We start from the raw sequence: 22,635 nt of genomic DNA on the forward strand, positions 1-22,635 counted from the left end.
TATCTTTAGTTCCGGGCATGTACGCTTTCCCTTCGGCAAGTGATAATGTTGAAAGTGAGTGACTTGCCCGAAAGGCAGGTTCAAAAAAAGAAAGAGTGGAGTCGTGCCTTAATGGGACAATGGGACCACAATACATCATAAAATGTTATTCTTATTTGTACTATTGTTTGTTAGTTCCTACAATCTTGTAGTTTAGCATGAAAGCTTTGAAGGGATGGTACAGTATTGGTGGAGATGAGAATTGGGCTTTTAACTTTTTGCAAGATATCAAGAAAACACTTATGATATAGTACAGAGCATACCATTTTAAGAGGAATTCAAAGTTTATTTGATGAATATCGGGTTTGGAATGACAGACACATCCAAAAACAAAGTAAAACAAAGCGATCGTAATAAAGTGTGGGTCCCAAACTTTGTTAGAATCGCTTGTTTTCGGATATCTCAGCCATTTCAAAACCAATTTTCATCAAATAAACATTGAATTCCTCGTAGAATTACATGCTCTTTCATATTTCATAAGAGGTTTCTCATCATCTCACCAAAAAATGTTATAAACCTGAAATTTGGTCTCAACCAAAACTATACAATTCCTTTAAAGTTGCAAGCTTTCATATTATTATGGGTTCTTCTCCCCACATACACAGTAATTACATGTTTCTACATTTATGCATCGGCAGATTATCTTTTATGTTCATTTGTTTTGATTTGTATTGAGATGGTTTTTTTCTGTGTTTTCCTGTGTCTTGAGACTTTTAGGGTGCGTTCGAGCGCTCTCCTGAAGCGAACTGTACCGTACCGTACCCGCGCCAGAGGAGCGCTCAAACACTCCTAAAGTGTACCGCACTGTACTGTACTGAGCCAAAAGTGGACCACTTCCCGATGTGCTCCAAAAGCGTACCAAAAGTTCGCTGTAAAGCATGCGAGTATTGTGCGCATACGTCACAATGCAAAGACATCATTCTCTTTGTTCGGGACAGCTGTAAGTAGTTCAAGCGCCAGGTGGATGACATTGTTGCTACAAATATGCGTGACCTTTTCTAAAAAATAACTTGTGAGGTACGCTTTCTCCACAGAGCGCTCGAACGCTTCAAATCTGGCACAGTTCGGTACAGTACGCTTTGGTTCAGTTCGCTTTGGTTCGCCTTAGAGCGCTCGAACGCACCCTTATTTATAGATGACAACTGTGCATTGCGGGACATTTTCTGAGTGATGAAAACCACTATATTGGACACTATTCTTATACGCCATGGACCCAATGCCGAAATATTGCAGCAATGTTGCGACATTTCCGGTGTATGTAAGTGGGGTTTTATTCAATTTGCAAGAAAGTTATCTACTGACGTGCGCCAGCAATTTAATGGTATTGCCCTGTATGAACGGAGCTCGTGTTTGTTTTTGTGTGTGGCGCATGGGTGTAGGTCAATGAAATGTGTGAACATCCTTGCCCTGGTTTGTGCTAACCCTGCTTCGCCTACACTCCACTGTAATGTCCAATGACAGAGTAGGAATTGGCACGTAGTGCATTTTTGTGTGTGGTGGCTTTAGGAAGGCAATCAAACCTCTCGATACAAACAGGATACATAGGAATCAATGACAATAAGCACTACTCAGTTAAGCATTCCAAGGTACAGTCTATAACTTTCTGACTACAATTTTATTAATAGCAATTCTAGCGAACTGAATAATATTTCAAATGGTATTCTGTACACTTCTTTGCTTGAGAAAACTGCTTCACAAAAGATAATTTGTGAAGCAGTGGTATAAAATGCATTGCAAATTGCGATGTAATACCAGGAAAAAAATTATTCCTTTCATACACCTTTTGTAGAAATCCCATTAAATATAATGGAACACACACAGACACACAGACACACACACACACACACACACACACACGCTGCTTTCTTCCACCTTCCCATGATACTACAATTAATTGTAGGTCTTCTACAGCCCATATGAAGGCCATTAAAACATAAATATTGTAAAACTTCTGATATTCACCGAATTGGCACCCTAAAATTAGAATACTACCACAAGAAAAGAGTAGAATATAGTGATGCATGATACACAAAAACATGTATAATTTGTTGTTGCAATTTTTAATTGTCATCAATAATGGGCCTATTCCTATTTGACCATATTTACATGTATGGTTGGGGCACCACCTATCGGCAGGGCACCTTCCCATCAGCACCCTGCGTATCATGGCTGTTTGCGTACAGAACGAAAAAGTACGCGCGGGATTAAGTGTCATTAGCTATAAAAACAATAAAAACGAAGAAACGAAAATCAAACTCAAACAAACCAAGCTAAAAATTACACATCCGCTCAGTAACGACGCATGGCTGTGAAATTCACGTGTATTACCTATGGCCTGTGAAATTCACGTGTATTACCTATGCTGTGAAATTCACGTGTATACCTATGGAGGGGAGGGGGTGCCGATCGCAAGGTTCCCTTTTTAGCTGCGCGAAGAAATCGGAACGCACGCACTAAAATTGCGCTATTTTAAAACGGACATTCATAATCAACGAGACGGTCACGACATTCAAAACTGCAGTATTTATGGCATATTTGAGGTAAGAATTAGGCGGATTTGTATTATATTTTTAGAATAAACAAGCTACAGATCCTTAGGGTGACGATACGTAGTACCCCCAACCCTACTTTCCCTTCCACAAACACAGTGAGACAAGGTTCCCTGCATTTTCAAAGACATTTCTGGCCTGTGTGCATATACCTTGCATTTGTTGTGCTTGCTCTATGTGGTTTTACTTTTGTAGGTTTAGTTAGTGCCACTGACTATTTTTAGATGACTAGCTTCATTGCAGTGAAGGGTCGGCAAGGATAATTCATTGTAAGTCCTGTGCTTGGAAACTGTATATCACAGTTCTGCTCAGTGAACTTGACCTTCATAAAGTTGACTCAGTGGGGTTCAAGAGGTGGATTTGTTGTGCTTGCTTTCTGTGGATTTATTTCTGTAGCATGAATGCCTCTGACTATTTTTAGATGACTAGCCTCATCCCAGCTTGTTTGCACCATACAAAGGAATACATAAGGTGTCACCACTTTGGGCCCCCACTTTTTTTACCCAGGAAGTGCGTAAGTGTCACTAGAAAGAAATAGATAGAGACCTTGAAGTGTGAGCGCGGTAAGGTTATGTTTTTGCGCTGAAGAGCTTTTTTTTTTTCCTTTCTTTCTTTGCTTGTCAGCTGAAGAAACCCGGAAGTGGAAGGAGAAAGATGAGCTGAAGACCCTTTTTTTCATTTTTCTTTGTTTGTCAGCTGCAGAAGCCCGGAATTGGCACGCGAAGTTGTGCTGAAGGCCTTTTTTTGTCGAGCCCACCGGAGGTGAGGGGAGACTAAGGGATCGCCTGCGGCATCCGTCCGTCGTCTGTCCGTAACGCTACAAAAACTTCAATAACTCTTTACTCTGGGCTTCAATTGCAATCAAACTTCGAGGGAAGAGGGGTCATACAAAGTTTCACATTTGACCATATATGAAGGTCACCTCAAGGTCAAAGGTCAAAGGCAGGGGTCAATAAACTTTAGGGCCCAATGTTAAGTTTTTATGGCATGTTTCTATTATGGGTCATAACTTTTGATCCATAACTCCATTTGTGACCAAACTTGGATGGTAGATGTCCCTTGTGGAGTGGATGGTCACCACAAGGTTAATGGTCACAAGCATGGGTCAACGAACTTTTAAAGCCCAATGTTAAGTTTTTATGGCGCGTTTCTATTATGGGTCATAACTTTTGATCCATAGGTCCATTTGTGACTAAACTTGGATGGTAGATGTCCCTTGGGGAGTGGATGATCAGCACAAGGTCAAAGGTCACAAGCAGGGGTCAACAAACTTTTAGAGCCCAATGTTAAGTTTTCATGGCGCGTTTCTATTATGGGTCATGACTTTTGATCCATAGGTCCGTTTGTGACTAAACTTGGATAGTAGATGTCCCTTGGGGAGTGGATGGTCACCACAAGGTCAATGGTCACAGGCAGGGGTCAACGAACTTTAAGGGCCCAATGTTAAGTTTTTATGGCATGTTTCTTTTTTGCCATAAATTTTTACCCTTTTATACCTCTTTTCATCTGTTATATCTCTTTTTTTAAATCTGTGATATCCCATTTGAGTACAATTTCTTGTACGTGAATGGGCAAGACACATTATGGCACTTGCCTTGTTTTTTTATGCCTCCACCCCGAACTGGTGCCGGAGGCATTATTAGCTCACCTGAGCCAAAGGCTCAAGTGAGCTATTGTGATCGCTCTTCGTCCGTCGTGCGTAAACTTTTTACATTTTCATCTTCTTCTTGAGAACCCCTCAACCGATTTTCACCAAACTTAGCAGGTAGCATCCCTAGGGGTATAGAATTTCAGTTTGTTAAAGTGGGCACCATACCCCACTTGGGGGCCCCCAGAGGGGCCCAAACCCCCCGAAATTAAGGAATCTTTAAAAATCTTCTGCTCTAGAACCAGTGGCTAGAAGTGATAGAGCTAAAGTTAATACTGCGAGTTAGTACGTTGATGACTGTAGTTTCAAGTTTGTTCATGGCGGAATCAGAGGTGCCCACCCCCCCCCCCCCCCCCCCTTGGGACCCAGGGGAGAGGTGTGGGAGGGGTCCTAATGGGGCCCAAATTTTACATATCCGTCTTTTCATCGAAAATGCAATGATGAATTTCCACCAAACGTGGTAGGTAGCATCCCTAGTTGGAAAGAATCTCATTCTCATCAAATGGGCACCATGTCCCACCTGGGGGGCCCCAGGGGGCCTAAATTAGGACCTAAATTGTAAATTTTCATCTTTTTCTTGAAAAGGAAGTGGGGTGGGATGGGTCCAAATAGTGGTGTAAATTGTGCATGTTCATAGTCATTGAAAACCCATTGATGAATATTCACCAAACTTGACAGGTAGCATGCCAGGGGGTTAAGATCTCAATTTGTTCAACAGGGCACCATGCTCCCCTTGGGGGACCCAAGGGGGCCTAATTCCTCCCCCCCCCCAACATTAAGTTCTAAGTTTGTTCATTGCAGATCCAGGGCTGCCCACCCCCCCCCCCCCCAACTCAAGGGGGGGGGGGACCTTAATTTTCATCTTCTTGCTGAAAACAACATTATGGATATTCACCAAACTTGGCAAGTAGCATTCCAAGGAGGATAAGATCTTAAAGTGTTTGAATGGGCACCATGCTTTCCTTGGGGACCCCCAGGGGGTCCAAACCAGAGTTAATGAATATTCAAGGATATTTTTCTCTAGAATCAAAAGTGATCAGGGCTTTAAGTCTTTTTTTTTTCCAAACTGCATAATCTAACATTCTATAAAGTACATTGTACTTGGAGGTATTTTTACTAGTGTGATGGAATATGCAAATGGACACCATGCCTCCAGCTCTCAAAGCTACCCCCACCACAAATTTCCTTTATTCTCAGGTAAGAGTCTGCAAGAATGCATGGAAGGTGAACTTGCGATACACAGGTGAGCGCGAGACCCCGGGTCTCTTGTGTTTTCGGGTTGTCCGTCCGTCTCTCCGTCCGTCCGTAATCAATTTTGTGGACAGTGTAACTGAAAAACCTTAAGGTATGGTATCGTAATGAAACTTGGCATGTATGTGTATGAGTGGGTGAAGTTGTGCCTGCACGTATACATGCTCTCCCATTCATCCAATTAAATCTACATTGTAGGGCAAGGAAGGTGAACATTCAACACATTTGTTACAAACATATCATTTTGATATTTTGCCAGTTATATGAAACTGTCATCACACATTGTCCACATTTTCTATAGACCTATTAGGAGAATCATGCATTATGGTGGAGGCAAACCATGTGACATTTCTAGTTTTTTTTTTTTTTTTTGCTTGTTAGCTCATGAAACCCGCCCCACTTTTGAAAACGCTTCGCCGGCCCTGCCTCTGACTATTTTTAGATTACTAGCCTCATCCCAGCTTAGGGTCGCTAAGGAGATTTCCTTGCAAGTTCTTTGCGGAAACTGTATATATTGCAATTCTGTTCAGTGAACTTGATCTTCATAAAGTTGACACAAGGAGGTTTAAGTGGTGGATTTGTTTTGCTTGCATTTTGTGGCTTTATTTCTGTAGCTTGAATGCCTCTGACTATTTTTAGACGACTAGCCTCATCCCAGCTTAGGGTCGCCAAGGAGAATTCCTTGTAAGTTCTTTGCGGAAACTGTATATCGTCATTCTGCTCAGTGAATATAGACATTCGTGAAGTTGATACAAGGAGGTTTAAGAGGTGGATTTGTTGTGCTTATGTCTTGTGGCTTTATTTCTGTAGCATGAATGCCTCTGACTATTTTTAGACAACTAGCCTCATCCCAGCTTAGGGTCGCCAAGGAGAATTCCTTGTAAGTGCTTTGCAGAAACTGAATCGCAATTCTGCTCAGTGAACTTGACATTCATGAAGTTGATACAAGGAGGTTCAAAGGGATGGAGTTCTAACGGGCTGTAATCATTCAAACAGCTGTCAGTTTTCTATGTGATGCACAGAAGAATTCCCCAGTGCATATGTGCATTTTATGATCGGATTCTAAACCACTGTCTTTCTTGGCAACCTGACGATTATTTGTTGATGCTTACATAATGTCTGCCACTACCACCATCACCAACAGAATAGCGTTAGTGCGATTCATACTAAACACAAATTAGTGGGATACAAATCTCAGGACTTGCATTGTGATCCAGATTTTTGAGAATTTTGCCTGTGTGGACATTATTAAAAAGAAGTGTGGTCAGCATCGTGATCCCAAGAAATGTTGGAATTATTTTGAAGTCTTTATCTTAATGATTTGATAATTAGTGCCATAATTTGAATCACAGCATACATGTGAATTGCAGGGGCAGAAAACAAAAATCCATTTTTTTTTTTTGTCCTGTCAGTCAAAATGCACAGGAGAATAGTGCATGAACACAAGGTCAAGGGTAATCATTCCAGTAGATTTCAGGCATGCACAGTTTGATTGACAAATTACTGCAATTGGCAATTAGTCAGATATTTCTGTCTGTATGGGTGCTATATATGTTTGCGGTATGTAGATCGCAATCATTATCCCAATATTTTGTTTGTGTAAATGTTCCTAATAATTTTTTTTTTTGTTTGAACAGAAAAAAGAGGGACCCCCAACTATGTGATAGTTTCAGTTGAGTTTGTGATTACATAGCTGACAAACAAATAAACGGAGAAAAGTGAAAAAGTGAAGAGAAAATGAACAAATAGAGAAGAGGCAGAGGGGATGTGGTATTTTTCTGAACTCTGCATTGTGATAAACAAGCCTGTAAAATGTGTTTTAATGAAAGCTTCTTTGTCCTCATCATGCAGATCTTTCAAATTTGATGAGGATGGTAAATACTGTATAGTCAAATATTTTGTGAGGTTTTTATTTTCGCAAATTTCGTGAGTCAGGTGCTTTTCACGAAATTAAAGACAGGCGAAAATATAGACACTGATCACGCTATGAATGTGACATACGCGTATACATACACTTCTCCATTCGACACAGGGTTAGAGTGCTTTGAGTCACAGAGTGCACAGAGTCAGGTGCTTTTCACAAAATTAAAGACACGCGAAAATATTGACACTGATCACGCTGTGAATATGACGTACGCGTATACATACACTTCTCCGTTCGACACATGTCTCCATGATCGTGAATTTAACCACTCGCGAAATCATTGGGAAGCTCTGATTTGCGAAAATTTAGACTCACTAAATACGTTGTATATGGCGTATACAGTGCAGTACTTTCCGCTTAATTGGTTTCTCTAGTTACTTGACTTCCAGAGTGATAATAGTTCTAGTGGCGTGTTATACTTACCGGATAATTGGTTGGGCATTCCGGAGATTGAAAACGGGTAGGAATTTTCCAGATTAACCTGATCTATTTCCATGGTTTGCTGCAGAAAGCCTGTGAAATTTGTGTAAATATAAATTATGAAGATACTGTGAGGGCTGAAAGTCAGTAAAGAGCTTAGTTTGACATTGTAACATGTTAAATGTGCAGTGTTTGACCAATTTGCTGTTCAGTAACACTGGTACAAAAAGACCCACTTTTCCATGCTGTGTACAATCTGCAATTATAGTTGTTTGCATAAGATAAAGTACCTTATTAAAGGTTTTATATCAAACAGTTTTTGACAACTACTGTATACACAATATATTTCACAATGTTTTTATTTTGTATATTTTCCACCTTGAAAGATATTTACAAAATTTGTAACAACTCTTGGAAATATTGCCTCCCACAATAGAAATACATTTTGTATTGTCCCTTAATTGGAAATACTCACTTTTCTTCAAATAAAAGGTACATAGAACTTATCATCCATTCCATCACTGTGGTTCTCTATAGCAACTTCATCCACTCCCCAAACATTGAAATATCGTACAATTGTACGTGCAAAATGTATGGCTTATACACTATTTATACTCTATTAATGTGGTTTTCTCAACTTTCCACCCATGAAATTTGTGAAAGTGTGTCAACCCTACAGAAGCTTTAAAAAAACAGACAATGATGCTCTGATATTTTCTAAAAGAAACTTTTGTTAATGAGTTTAACAAGCTCTATAGGTCTTAATTTTGCATGTTCTTTCACATAGGCTGCTGTAGAGTTTCAAATCCCCTCATCCAACACACAATAAAAGGGGACACATTATGCTTAAAAGTGAATGAAGTCTAAATATGTTGATTGAGCGAATGCAGCAAAATAATGAAAATACATTCAGTGAAACTTTGAGGAAAATTGGGCAATCCTGTGAAAATTTTTGACTTTTTGAAGTTTTGATGTAGCCATCACGGGATGAGAAGACTGCTATCATTTGTGGCTTAATGTATCCAAAAAGGTTCATTGAAAATAAAAGAGAATTCCACAAAATTTCATCATAATGAAAAATACACATTCCCTCGACTTGTTATGGACATACAGTGGTGTACAGTATGTTGAGGCTAATATCATACCTCTTGCTTTCTGACAGAAGAAGTCACTGCTTTTTGTATTAAGCCAGAAAAATGAAAATACATTCCATCATGAATTTATTTGGTTGGGTTTAATAGGAACGTAAAATTTTTTAATTTGTTGTATATGCAATTTTAAAGTTGAGGAATCTCCTCCTTGAGAACTAAACCTCTGCTAAAAAAGAAAAAAAGAAAGAAAAAAGAAATGTTTGGTGTGCCTGGGGCGTGCGTATTACGCAATGTCTGGATGCAGAATAACAGGCAGGAAAGCAGCCGTACAATGTTGTTTACACGTCTCTGGAAGATGAGAATGATGCCTGGACCGCCAGGCTTGTTGGCGCAAGAAGCTCCTTCTGTAGGATGCATTGCACGTGTCCTGAGCCGGTGATGCCATAATCGGCTGTCCTCCTAGTTATCTAAAACATTACTCAATCTCTGTTTTTAAGCTTCACATCAGAGTTTGCAGACAAGAAGGGGCTGCTTTTCCTACACCAGTTGGAACTTTGTTTGAAATCAATTTGTAATGCTGACTAAATATAGATAGTAAGATGATTTTTTTTTTTTTACAGCCAAACATGAGGATAATGCTTGATATAATGTCCAGCTCAGATTATTTAATGAGTGATACATAAGGAGGCATGTTTGTCGCATTACATGGCAGAAAATTCCAGATGTCTGTTGTTGTTGTTGTTTTCTTTACTGCCACTCTAAATAGCTCTTATATGCTTTAATATAACAGTATGTGGCCAGAAAATTGTTTTTGTAATTCATTTTTTTTTTCATTACTAGAGTTATATATGCTTGTCACGTTACACAGCAAGAATTCCAGGTACAAGTAATTGATTTTGTCCCCTTCTGCTTTAGCAATACTGCTTTATATGAATGTTTGTCACATTCCATTGCAGAAGATTCCAGTTTACTTATTTTTTTTTCTGTTTGTTTTTATTATGTATGCTTGTCACATTGCACAAGCAAGAATTCCGGATAACTGAGTTTTATTATTTTGCTAATTGTCAAGATGTATACATGTACATACTTATCACATAACATGGTAGAAAATTCTGGAATGCCTTTCTTGTCATGTATATAATTAGTTATATTCACACAAGGCGTATATAGCGCTATTTCGAAACATCGGGCTGATGTGAAAACACCTATTAGGGAATCAGGGTTCATGGAGAGGTCATGCTTACTTTTATCTCATTGATTTTTGTGTTCACATGACCGATGCCTTAGAACTTAAGGAGTGGGGACCCACATGTCTCGTGGATAGAGCGGAAACCCCAAAATATCTTGGGGTTCTTATCATCAAGTAATGAGATCACAGCTAACTTTTGAGGGCATCGACATGATGCTTAACTATGAGCGTTATCATCAAAGCTAGCTTTAATACCTGCAGGTAACTTGAAGTAAGGAACTTTTTGTTCACTTAACTATTATGATGTACAAATGTTGTCACATTACGTTGAAGGAAATTTCAATTCTGAGTTTCATTGTGGCTACCAAAGATGCAAGAAGTGCTTGTAAATAGCAAGCAACAGCGGGACTGGCAGAAGGCCAGGCTATGAAGATTATTAAGTGCTGCGTCTACAGGCACAGCCTCTACAGCAAGGGGAATCAAGTCGGGGACCCCCCCCCCTCATTGACATTCTGTGATCGAACCCACTGAACCGCAACATTTCTATTTCATAAGATTCATTCTGCAAAGTCCAGGGTGATTTTGTTGTTGTTGTTGTTGTTGTTGTTGTTGTTGTTCTTATCTTTTTCGTGATTGTATTTGTTGTTGTTGAAGGGTGTGCATGACGTATGGAGGCAAAGACATCACGAGGACGTTCACCTGGCTGCTGGAAAGAGCCCGCTTTCCCTACCGGGAGTGTCAGCCAGAGAAGACGATGGATGCCCTCCTGCTGGTGGAGCTGAAGGAGACGTTTTGTCACCTTGACCAGGTGAGCCTTGTATCAGGTCTCGTAATCCCATCTGTCCCCTGTCTAGCTCACACTGACATCTTCTTGTATGTGCTGTATGTTTCGCCAAGTTCTTATTTTCGTCAATTTCGCGAGTCTGGTGCTATCTATTCGCGAATTCAATGACATGCAAAATTATTAACTCTGATCCCGACATGAATGCCATGTGGACACGCACTTTCCTCCTTTCGTTACCGTACTCCATGATTGCAAATTTAACCGCTCGCGAAATTGTCAGAAAGTCTAGCTTAGTGAAAAATTAAGGGATAAGTCCGAAGTCGCAGACATGACTGACATGTCACAGGTCCAGATAATCTTGTCCGTTTGTTTGTCGTGCAATCATTTTTACATGGTCAAAGAGGCAGTGCAGGCCCATGTGGTCAAAGAGATAAGAAAATATCAAAACAATTCAATGGGCATAAAGCCATACTGTAATGTGGTTACATAACAAAAGACACTGTACAAAAAACTTTTCTCCCCCGTTAATAACTTGTCTCCAGCGTAGATTGCATTCTGGCTTCTGTGTAAATGCAGCCCTATAAAGTCACAGAATGTTTTGAGAAAACTGCAAATGCACGTTGCATTATCGTGACCAGATCCAGAGCTGCAGGGAATCTTTAAAAAGAAAGAAAGAAAGAAGACAATGCAGCCTGCGAGTGACACATGAAGAAAGTGAAAGTGATGCAAATTATAAAATACAGTGCAGACTGCGCTTGAGTAACACATGAAGCTTGTCAGAAACAAGTCAGCCTTGAGATGGCAAAAAAGACATATCTACTTTTAACCCATTTTCTGCTTAATCAAGTTTAGATTTTTTGCAGACATCTTGTTGTGTGTACAGTTGTATTTGATTGATATTTCATATTTCTCCTAATTGGAGGACCAGCAGGAGCACGAATATTTTGAATGTAGATTGATTTCAGTAGAGCCCTTGCTTTTAAATGATTAAAAAAAACCAACCCAAACTTATGTTGTTTTACTGCATGAATACCAAGCTACTGCTAGTGCAAAACAATGCAAGTCTTGATCGATGACACTTGTACATGTACATGCCCCACAGTGCCATTCTGCACATGGTTCTGAGGCTGCACAGCCTATCATTGTGCAAACATGTATACAGTATGGCAAAATGATACATATGTAGATAGGTTGTTTTGCCAATTACGTGATGGACAAGTGTTGAGAAGGGGCCAGTGTGTCACCACTTTTACTTTGTTTTGCCAACAAAACTCAAGCATTTCCCATTTGGAGAGGTTTCATATCTTAGTAATGGGGTTTGTTGTGATTTCAGGATTTGGTTAAGAGTCAGATTACGCTATAAAAACAAAAAAAAAACAAAAAAAACAAACACCAAAATATGTGAGTAAGTCAATTTCTAAATTTTTTTTAACCAACATTGTTTTCCCATCTCACAGCTGAAGTCCCCTCACATTGGAAACTTAGCTCATGATATTGAAAATCATAAGAGGCGACTTTCCAAGCAGAAGTAGCACAGCAGTATATGGCCTTGGAAAGTATGCCAGTGCTTGACACTAACCTTTTTTTTTCTCCATGGCCCGTTTGGGACAACGAAATCTTTGAATTTGAAATTTTGATAGCCTGAAAAAGAAATGCAGTGGCCAGAAATAAAAGGAAAGATAAAAATTCACTTGAATTTTAGTTTCCCCATCAGGCCACTAAAAGATAGCCCTTTTGTAAATTTGATGGTCCGACATCACTTTTTAGTTGCCCTGGGTCACAGGGCCATCACTAATGTCAAGCCCTGTAATCATGTAGAAATCATACTGTTTACTCTTTAAAGTGGAATAACGTATTCTTATAGTGAATCGTAAAATCCTTGAATAAAAATGATGAATAAAAATGATGATCACTCAACACTGATAAGACACAAAGTTCTTTTACCTGGGGATATTATTACTTTACGAAAGAAACATTCAAAAACATAATGAATCATGTACACCCTTCAGACAAAGATACAAACAAGTGTGGCCTTACCATTATACAGAGAAACACCTCCACAAGTTTCATTCAGAAAACAAAATGGGTATCCCTGTAGTGGGTGCATTGATCATTTAAGGTTTTATCATATTTGTTCTTAGTAACTTTTGTAATCAGTGAATGTCATTCTGCCAAAATGTCTTTGACCCATTAATTCGAAAGAAGCATTACATGATGCCATCTTATATCATGAAACTTTTGAATTATATGGAAGAATTCTGAATTATGGAATTTGATTAGCATTGTATGAAATTGTAAATAAGGCTGGCCATAGCTCAGTCACTGATGTCCATGTATTAATTGTGTCATCATTGTTAATACAGAGTTGTTTCTGTCACTATGAACTCCTCTACATGCAAAAAATTATGAAACTAATTATTGTAATGGAAACAAATAATATATTTTGATGCTAAGATGAGAAAGATTATGCTAAAAGAAATTAAACTATGTAATCAAATTAATTTCCAAAAGATATTGACCTAAATTGTTTTCCCATCTCAAAGCCAAAGTCCTCTCATATGGAAATTTGTCTCAAGACTTTGAAAGTCATAGGAGGTAACTTTGCCAAAATATTCTAAGCGGAAAGAGCACAGTGGTGATGGTTTGGGAAAGTATGCCATAGCTCAACACTAACTTTTTCCTCTGATGGCCTGTGTGGGCCACTGAAATCTTTGAAATTGAATTTGAAAAAGGAAATGCAGTGGCCCCAAATAAAATAAAGATAAATGTTCACTTGAATTTCAGTTGCCCCATCGGGCCACCAAAAGATAGTCGTTTTTGGAAATTTGGTGGTCGGACGTCAATTTTTAGTGGCCCTGGGCCACCCAGCCACTGCTAATGCCCAGCCCTGTATGCCCACTGGACAACTCGGGATGAAGATCCACAAGAGGATATACTGACAGCGAATGACATAACCTGTACCATGTTCTATAGATTACTGAGCTTCTTCAAAATGCAACCGAAGCATTCATTTGTTCTATATGCTTCTGTGATAGATCAGTGATTACATAAGAAGCAGAGGTATCCCAGTTGACTGTGGGCTTGAGTCAAACAGCCCTGATTGCATATTGGCAGTATTTTTGCATAAATGCATGATAAAAAATGACGTCATCAAATGTTTCAGAGAATCATCCATACATTCACTGAGTGTCATACACTCATGGCATTTTATCATAGTTGCTTTAAAGTGCATCACTTTTCTCTTTGGATTTGAGAAATCTTAGGAGTAAGCTATAGCTTATTTGCATATTTTGCATGCATTGTTGATATTTGGTGCAAAGTTTGCTACTGGAGAGCAGTCAGCTCTATGAGAAATAATAATGTTCCACTCGCAAGTACACGGTGTATAAAGCACTGTAAAAGTGGATATTTTTTCTGTGAGTAGTTTTATTGGCGCTAAGCTATGTAAGACAAAATTCATTTGTTTGTTTTTTTAATTCCGCGGAATCGGGACATTAATTACTAGACCAAAAATATTCGCATCCATTTAGTTTCGAGCTAGTGTCTGGTTGTGTGAAATGTGCGAAAATTTCCTTTTTTACAGTATTTTTGATTCCCTTTTTTAATTCAGAAAACAAATAAGTGTCCCTGTAGTGTATGGGTGTGTTGATCATTTTACAATCATTCATCTATGTTAATAATATGCAAAATGTATCTGTATAATTACAGGGCTCTCTTGAAAAGCAGGCCTCTGGCTTGAATGAGACTTACCCTGTATTTTTAAGGAAAACGTGAATAAATAAATAAACATGTTCTCATTGCCTTTTGTAATTGGTCAATCTCACTTCCGCCATTTCAGAAATGATGTTTTTCCAGAATGTCATTGACCCATTTCTTCAAATGAAGCATAACATAATAAAAACCTAGTACTTGTATTTCAATTTCACTGCACGGAAGAGACATTAAAAACATCATTAGTCACTTACACTTCAGACAAAGGTTACAAACAATTGTGGCTATACTTTTACAGAGAAATACCTCCACAAGTTTTTCAGTTTAGAAAACAGAGGGGTATCCCTGTAGTGGGTGTATTGATCGTTTTATGTTCATTCATCTGTGTTCTTGTTACCTTTTAATCAGTCAACGTCACTTCCGCCATTCCAGAAGTGATATTTTGCCAGAATGTCATTGACCCATGTATTCAAAAGAAGCATAAACATAATGCAAACTTATATCATCATGAAACTTTTGAAATACATATGTGGAAGAATTCTGAATTATGGAATCAGACTAGCATTGTATATAATTGTAATTAAGGCTGGTCATGGTACACTAACACTTATCCTTATTAGTAGAGTGGTGTATTGCTTTTTTGTGCATTTATTTATTCATTTATTTGTACGTTCATTCATTTATTCATTAATTAATGCTCTTATTTATTCATTTATTTATTGTTTGTATCATTATCTTTCATAATCCACCATTTAGGATTTTGATGGCATCCAAATTCTGGACTTCCAGGTGCGCTACCCCAATCAGCCCACCCTGAGCTACCAGATGAAGCTTGGGGATGAGACCCTGCAGGCCCCAATGGCAGTGTTTTATCCCCAACTCTTTGGCGTGGTGGAGGAGAAGATGATCTTCACGCAGCAGCGTAACCAGGGCGACCCGGAGGACATCAATGACGAGCTGTACCTCCTCCAGACGCAGAGCCAGCAGCAGCAGGTAATTAAGTACGAGGTCAGGAAACTCCCCCTGAAGTTCCCGTTTAGATTCTTCAAGGATAAACTCATATCGAAAAGAAAATATTAGATACCATGTAAAATGCAATGTCAACACTTTCGCAAACAAAGTAGCCTTGTTTGACATTAGGCCTTGACAATTGTGGAGAGATTTATGTGTGTTCTGTGCAAAAGCTGTGCTGTTGTGATGGACAGAGCTGTCTGTTGTGACCTCTCATACACATGTCCATGTTAAGACTAGCATCAGCGAACTTGAGAAAGGTCAGGAAGCTTTCTATCAGAGAGGTCATCAACCTATGGAGGCGGCGTGCGGAAGAAGTACAGTGGAAATGCATGCTGACTGCAGCAAAGACTGCTCTTTTAGGTGAATGCGAGTTAAACCATCAAAGCGTGGGGCAATTCTACTATAGAAATTGTCATCATGCCATTCACTTAACCCGTTCCTCCCACAATTCTCTGAGGGCCTTCATTGCCCGAAAACAAGATTCTTTTTGCAGGTCAGCCGAGATCGGACAGGTTAGTAATCAGCCTGTGTGACAGAGTGGAAAAGTGGTACATGTAACCCTCTTTGCATGGTCAGCTTCAATGTACACTGTACATGTGCCATCAAACAATGCAAAGTATCGATCGTGTGCGAGGTACAGTTGTATGAATAGAGCGTGAGCTGTTGGGGTCAAAAACTCTTTTGTTCCACACAAAGTAGCCACCTGAATGGAGTCAGCGAAAGCGAATTTCTACTGAGCTCAGCCGTGATTGCTGTGTGCAACTTCATGCAAGTTTTACATCAAAGTAAGCATGCACAACATTGGAAAAAAGGCAAATAATACTGCGATCGATACATGTGGTTTTCATACAGAAGGAAACTGATATTGATAGAAGAAATTGATCTTTCTATCAAGGCCATTTTACCGGGCAGAATACCTGAAATAAACATGAATTTAGGCCTCAAATGCCCGCACTCCTGTCTACATTTTTTGAACCTGGTATACCAGGTTCCCATATATCATTTGAAGCCACAGGAACCTGGTATACTAAGTTCCTTTGAGAAACATGTTAATTGTATAATCTAGTATTGGAGTATTAGTCAAAACTTGTTAAATTCATGAAATCAGAAGAAAATCAGAAAAAAAAATGTTACAAAAACTGGTCGACATAAGAGAGAAACAGAAACTTTGATCTTCAATCACATTCTTAATAAATGCAAAAATCAATTGAATAGATTTGAAACAATGTATATGCTTTTGCATATTCTGCAACCTTATCTACCACATGTACACTTGTATGATATTGTATATGAACAATGTTGGGCTCAAATTATTTGATCATAATCAAAGAGAGTCATTTACTCTACTGTATGAACCACTTTTACTAAATGATAAAAATATTTATAAAAAAAAAAGGATATGGAATAAAACCAGAGAAATGTGGTTTCCTAAGACCTCACAGGTCAACAACATTCCACTTTCTCCTGGATTTAACCCTTTGTGTGCAATAGAATGATGTTTTGCACAGAAAATCCCATGGATAAGGTTGTACCCGCTGTCCATAATTGCTTGTACAGACAAATTGAACTGCTCTGAAAAATTCAGCAACACCTAGTTATGAGAAAGGATTAAAGGTTTACTGTTTTCCTTCAAATGCAAAATTGTTGAAAACAAAATCATGCTCAATAACACACTCAGACGAACAGTGGCCAAAATTTACAGATATTGGACAATTCCCTAAAATAAGATGAATGCTGTTAGAGCTCTGTGTGAAATTATTATTGTTTCAATGAAATTCAAGTTTGCAAATGGCAATCATGATTTTATGTTTTTGTCTTTAATTATAATTCTATGTGCACTGATTTTGACACTTGTGTATGAAAAGGGAAAAGGCCACGATCCTCCAAAGTGTTAGATTGAGCTCTGGTAGTTTTGAGGCACATGCAATTCCCCTCATGTAGTTCTTGATGATCTGCATATTGGCAAGCACTGTTCGTGTGTGCCATGTAACCTGCATAAAGCGAGAGCTTTGTCTGTGGCGTAGTAACATGTACCTGTATTCAGACCAGCAGGTTTGTTGTGTAAACTGTAGTGATCCTGACCACCTCAATTGCTCTTGGTCACATGAGTTGTGCAATTACTTCCCATTCCAGGTTTTTCCTGGATCAAAATCATCTTCTCCATGATTTTTTGTTTTTTGTTTTGCACAAAATATAATGTACATGTATGTATGTCTTATATACTACAAATTTCCTTTTTCTCAATCTGTACCTCCTTTATTTTACCTTTGAGGGAGCAAAGCTTAAGACAGACAACGGGGGACCCATAAGAGATGATCTCGTCGGGCAGGGATCTGATGTGGGACTGACAGCTGTCACTCAGCGCACCGTGTCTCCTCTGATTGGTCAGTGCCACGGGGATGTGCTGGTGCAAGCTGAGGAGGCCCCGCCCCCAGTAATTTCACGGAGGATTTCCACCTCCCAGACGCTGGACAAGCCGTTGGGTCTGGACCAGGCAATTCTCTATAGTATTGACTGCTGTGGTGAGCCAACAGAAAATAATGTTTATATTGACTGGTTAGGTGGGCAATATCAGAAATCTCCTTTCACCACTAATATTTGGTGTTCTTTAGAAAGCACAACGCATTACTATGTGTATGTACTGCCCACTCCATTTCTCCATCAACATGACACTAACGTTCACACCAATCATCTATGCTGGCTTTTAAGCGGCTGAGGATGAGTCCCGCGTATACTCGGGCAAGTGTCTATGGGAAATTTGCATTGTAGCAAAATAAGCCCATTCTATATGGGTTAAACATAAAAGAATTGAGGTATACTTCAGCAATTGTTGCCTTCTCTGTTACCATAATGCGTAAGTCAAGGCACAAGGTATATTTTCTGTTTCCTAAGTAATATACAAATTGAGTTGAAGGGAACGCAAACCCAAAGAGCAATGTGGATTGAGTGAAAGCAGCAACATTAGTAGAACACATCAGCGAAAGTTTGAAGAAAACCGGACAATCGATGCAAAAGTTATGAATCTTTAGATTTTTGGTGTTGGAACTGCTTGATGAAGAGACTACTAGAGGTTATGACATACATGTATACACTGTAAGTGGACAACAATATAAAGAAAATATAAAGAAAATTCCACAAAAATTCATTTGTCATGAAAATTACAATTCCATCAACTTGATACTGACATGTGTATGATAAGGGAAGCAATTGTTCCCCCTGCTTTCTGAAAGTGGTTAGTCAAGTGTTCTTTCATAATGCTAGAAAAGTGAATTTTTGTTGTTGAATTTTCTTTGTTTTCTTTGTATTGTTGTCCACTCATATGTCATAACCTCTAGTAGTCTCTTCATCCAGGGGTTTCCGAACCAAAACTTAAAAAAATTAATAACTTTTGCATCGATTGTCCGATTTTCCTCAAACTTTCACCGATGTGTTCTACTAATGTTGCTGCTTTCACTCAATCCACATTGCTCTTTGGGTTTGCGTTCCCTTTAATACAAATGAAGTGTCACATAGGTTACTATGTAATGAGACATGTTCCCCGCTCTTCAGACTCTTCTCTTTCTTTTTGCACAATGTCTTCTCCCTTTCATCACCTCTATTTCTCCTGCTGTTTGGCTTCAGCCTCTGACGAGACCAAGAAGAAGATGTACAACTGCATCCTGGTGGTGGGGGGCGGCATGGCCCTCTTCCAGGGGGCCACGGAGATGCTGCAGCACCGCATACAGACAAAGATGCCCCCATCCTTTAGGAGGGCCGTGGACAGGGTTGAGGTCATCTGCAAATCCAAGGCAAGTTTGTTGGTTTGATTGTTCATCTCCTTTGAGTTGTTGTTTTATCAGGCAAATGTTTTTTTTTTTTTAGAAGTTTATCACTAATATCTAACTCACTCTTTTTGTATTTAATGTCATTGCACCTTCTGCTGTCATTTCATTTTTCATATATGACAGTGCAGTACAAAACCAATTACAAGTGATACAACACAATTTCATATGAGGACTTAAAATAAGTGAAATTAGTCACCCCACTCAACCTTGGGTTTTTTTTTTTTTTTAAATAATTTGTGGTAGAGCAGTTCTATGTAATTCTAAAATTTGGGGTTATAAAGCAAACGGGAAATTGTTTGTTTGTTTGTTTTTAGCAGATAGTGTGACAAGCTACAAAGTATATGTCTTAGTGGCCTCTTCATTTTTAAAAAAATCTTTACTCACTATTCACTTTTAACTTTAATAGCCTTTGAAAGGATAATGCTACTGTTGTGAAAGTAGTAGTCACGAATGGAATGTGCTAATAGAGTGATTGTGCAAAATTTCAGCTTAATCTGATAATCCCTTCATCATGGTTGCTATGGAGTTTTACATCCTGTTTTTTGGGGTCCCATTTATTGCACATAACACAACTTGGTGAGATTTAATACTTTTGAATTAACTCTAAACTTAAAAGATTATTTTCTCAGTAAACATTTTCGAGAGTCTGTCCGTCTTTTCAAAGTTAGGAAAGTCCATTTATATTGAGTTAGGCAATTTTAAAGCTTAGAGTCTGCCCTTTCAAGATCAGCCCTTAAAGGGGATGGCTAGTAACTGATCAGTGGGAATCAGTGGGAATGCTGGGGGATGACTGTTCCAATCCTTGTGGGATTCATTTAAGAGCACATTATATATTTATTGTTGTGTGAAAATTATTTGCTTCAGAATGGTCTCATATTCAAGTAATGTGCAGTTACATGTTTTCAGGTTAGCATGCCTATACAGTGTCGGGGTGATCATAAACTACCTGTTAACACAAGGTTTTCACACAACAATACTAGGGAGCTTTAGATTTTAGACGCGCGGACGTTCAAAGGAAAAAAACATGTTCTGAGCTTGCGCAGTAGCGCGCGTAAAGTCAATCTATTTTTAGCTTGCGTCGCCTGAGTTGTTTACTACGCGTACTGGGCTATTTTCACGTCCGCACAGTTTGCGACGTAGAGAGCTTCTTCATGCACTGATCATATGGGGGCATGATTTTATTTTTTATACGTTGCGTCCCAGCGTAATCTAAAGCTACTTTTCCACACGACGCAGGGAGAGGAGAACGTCCAGCGCACTCGTCGTCTCAAACGTCCGCGCGTCAAAATCTAAAGCTCCCTAGTGACAGCTTTGAGGAGAAAAATTAAACTTCTCCAATGTTGTTTGTCCATTTGGGCATGGAGAGATGATGTAACGTTTCAAACTGGCATGTTGCTGTGCCAGGTAACAAACATAGTGAATGACAAGGAAACTTTTCCATAAAAAAGTGAGAACATTGAAAAGGCTTTATCATTCATGATGAAGCAGCGAGGAGCTTTTTAAAGCTCATGGACAGCTAGTGACATCACTAAAATGTATGCTGTCTGCCCATGTTTACCCATGACATTTAGATAAGCCCCAGAAAACCAGAAAAACAGGAAGGACTGATACCAATTGATCATGTTTGTCAGTAGATTTATATCCCGAAGGCTCCAGTATATATTTTTTGTTGTGCTGGAAGCACAATGTTCCAACAGAGAATTTACTTCATCTTTGCTTGATGTCCCTACAAATGCAGGAATTGCTTTGAAAATATAAACTGAAGTATTAAAAAGGAATATTGAACAAATGCTATACTGCTGCATTAGAAGATTTGGAAGGCTTGTGCCATGAACAAACAACAGGAAATTAGTAGGCTGTTAAACACTACTTCTTCATTTATACTTTGATTGATATTGATCATTTGTTCTTCTTTTTTTTTCCTTTTTTTTTTTTGCATGGGCCTTGTCATAAAGAACATTTCCCCAACTGTCATTTAACCATACTCTAACTGGGCTATTTGAGACCAAGTTTTTACGGGATAGGGGTCAATTTGACCCCCTGCCTTCATATCTCGGCAGCCGATGGTGCGATCGCTGCAAAATTTTGCCTGAAGATCGAGTAACATCAGAACGGTGTACCCAGATTTGGTCTCATAATATGGGGGAAACTTCAAAGAAAAAGTGATGAAATGGCAGTCATAATCTTTGAGAGTTGGGGAATCATCACGTGAAATGTTTAGGGGGGCGATATGCCCCCTCTCTCCTCCCCCCCCCCCCCCAGGTAAGATAGGGTTAACTCTCTGTACCAAAATTGACTGCATGTGTACAATGTATGTGTGATTGTGACATGGGAATTTCTACTCGCATGCATGCGATGCGATGTAAATCTTCAGGTGTGAGTTTCTTCTGTTTGTCTCCCTCTACAAATTAAATTTGTTAAGATTGCAACTGTTGATCTGTAAATTAACAATCTTGATGTAAATTAACAATCTTGATGTAAATCTTGTTCTGCCTCTATGATCGTGCAGGACCAGGACCCACGCATGACGTGCTGGAAAGGCGGGGCAGTGCTGGCATGTCTGGACACCACCCAGGAGCTGTGGATCAGCAGGGATGAGTGGAGGGAAGAAGGGCTCAAGCTACTGCGGGAGCGGTCCCCCTTCGTCTGGTGAGGGGGTTCTGCCCCGCCCGGCCCCGTCTGCCTTCTCAAGGAGGCACTCATAATGGTTGCTGGCAGGCAGAAAGACTTGTCCGTGAGCCATTTTCATTGCAGCTGCCCTTCAGTTCTGGAATACCTTGAAGGTGTTATTTTTTGTTTTTCCTCAGCTCAGTGCATTGCACGTATGGGCTCGCAAACAAAAGAGGGGGTTTCCAGTACCTGGAATACGAAGATAATGACTCTATTTGGTGACAACTGCCTCAAGCCATTTGCAATCCACTAGATTTTAGGCATTTTCAGGCGTTACCCCAGTGGTTGCAATTTCTGCAAAAGTATCTCTTTTTCTAGGCAGAGCAATTCTTGCCCATGTGAGAGGTGTATCAGACGCCAGAAAGAGCATGTTGTGTTCAAAATATGCAGTGATACATGCTTACCACATGCACAAATGGCATGCATATTAGCAACGAAGCTAGGGGAGCTGGGGCTGCTTGAAGGAGTGCTCGTGTATGTTCCTTCACATCTGCCCAACTTTCAGTGCAGCCACCTTACAA

At 39.4% G+C, this 22,635-nt stretch overlaps 1 protein-coding gene across 1 annotated transcript in view; it reads left to right on the forward strand.

The window, feature by feature from the left end:
* LOC139732138 (actin-related protein 8-like) overlaps nt 1–22,097 on the forward strand; it is a 37,258-nt gene extending 15,161 nt beyond the window's left edge. The window contains exons 8-12 of the mRNA XM_071643011.1: nt 10,766–10,919; nt 15,363–15,599; nt 17,893–18,142; nt 19,242–19,408; nt 21,954–22,097. Of these exons, the coding sequence (XP_071499112.1) occupies nt 10,766–10,919; nt 15,363–15,599; nt 17,893–18,142; nt 19,242–19,408; nt 21,954–22,097 (952 nt within the window). The remainder of the gene's footprint in view (nt 1–10,765; nt 10,920–15,362; nt 15,600–17,892; nt 18,143–19,241; nt 19,409–21,953) is intronic.
* Nucleotides 22,098–22,635: the final 538 nt, after the last annotated feature.

This window comes from Diadema antillarum, unplaced genomic scaffold (assembly GCF_040938485.1).
Source record: "Diadema antillarum isolate AM-2024a unplaced genomic scaffold, OU_Dant_1.0 seq00000400_RagTag, whole genome shotgun sequence".
Classification (NCBI taxonomy): Eukaryota; Metazoa; Echinodermata; class Echinoidea; order Diadematoida; family Diadematidae; genus Diadema; species Diadema antillarum.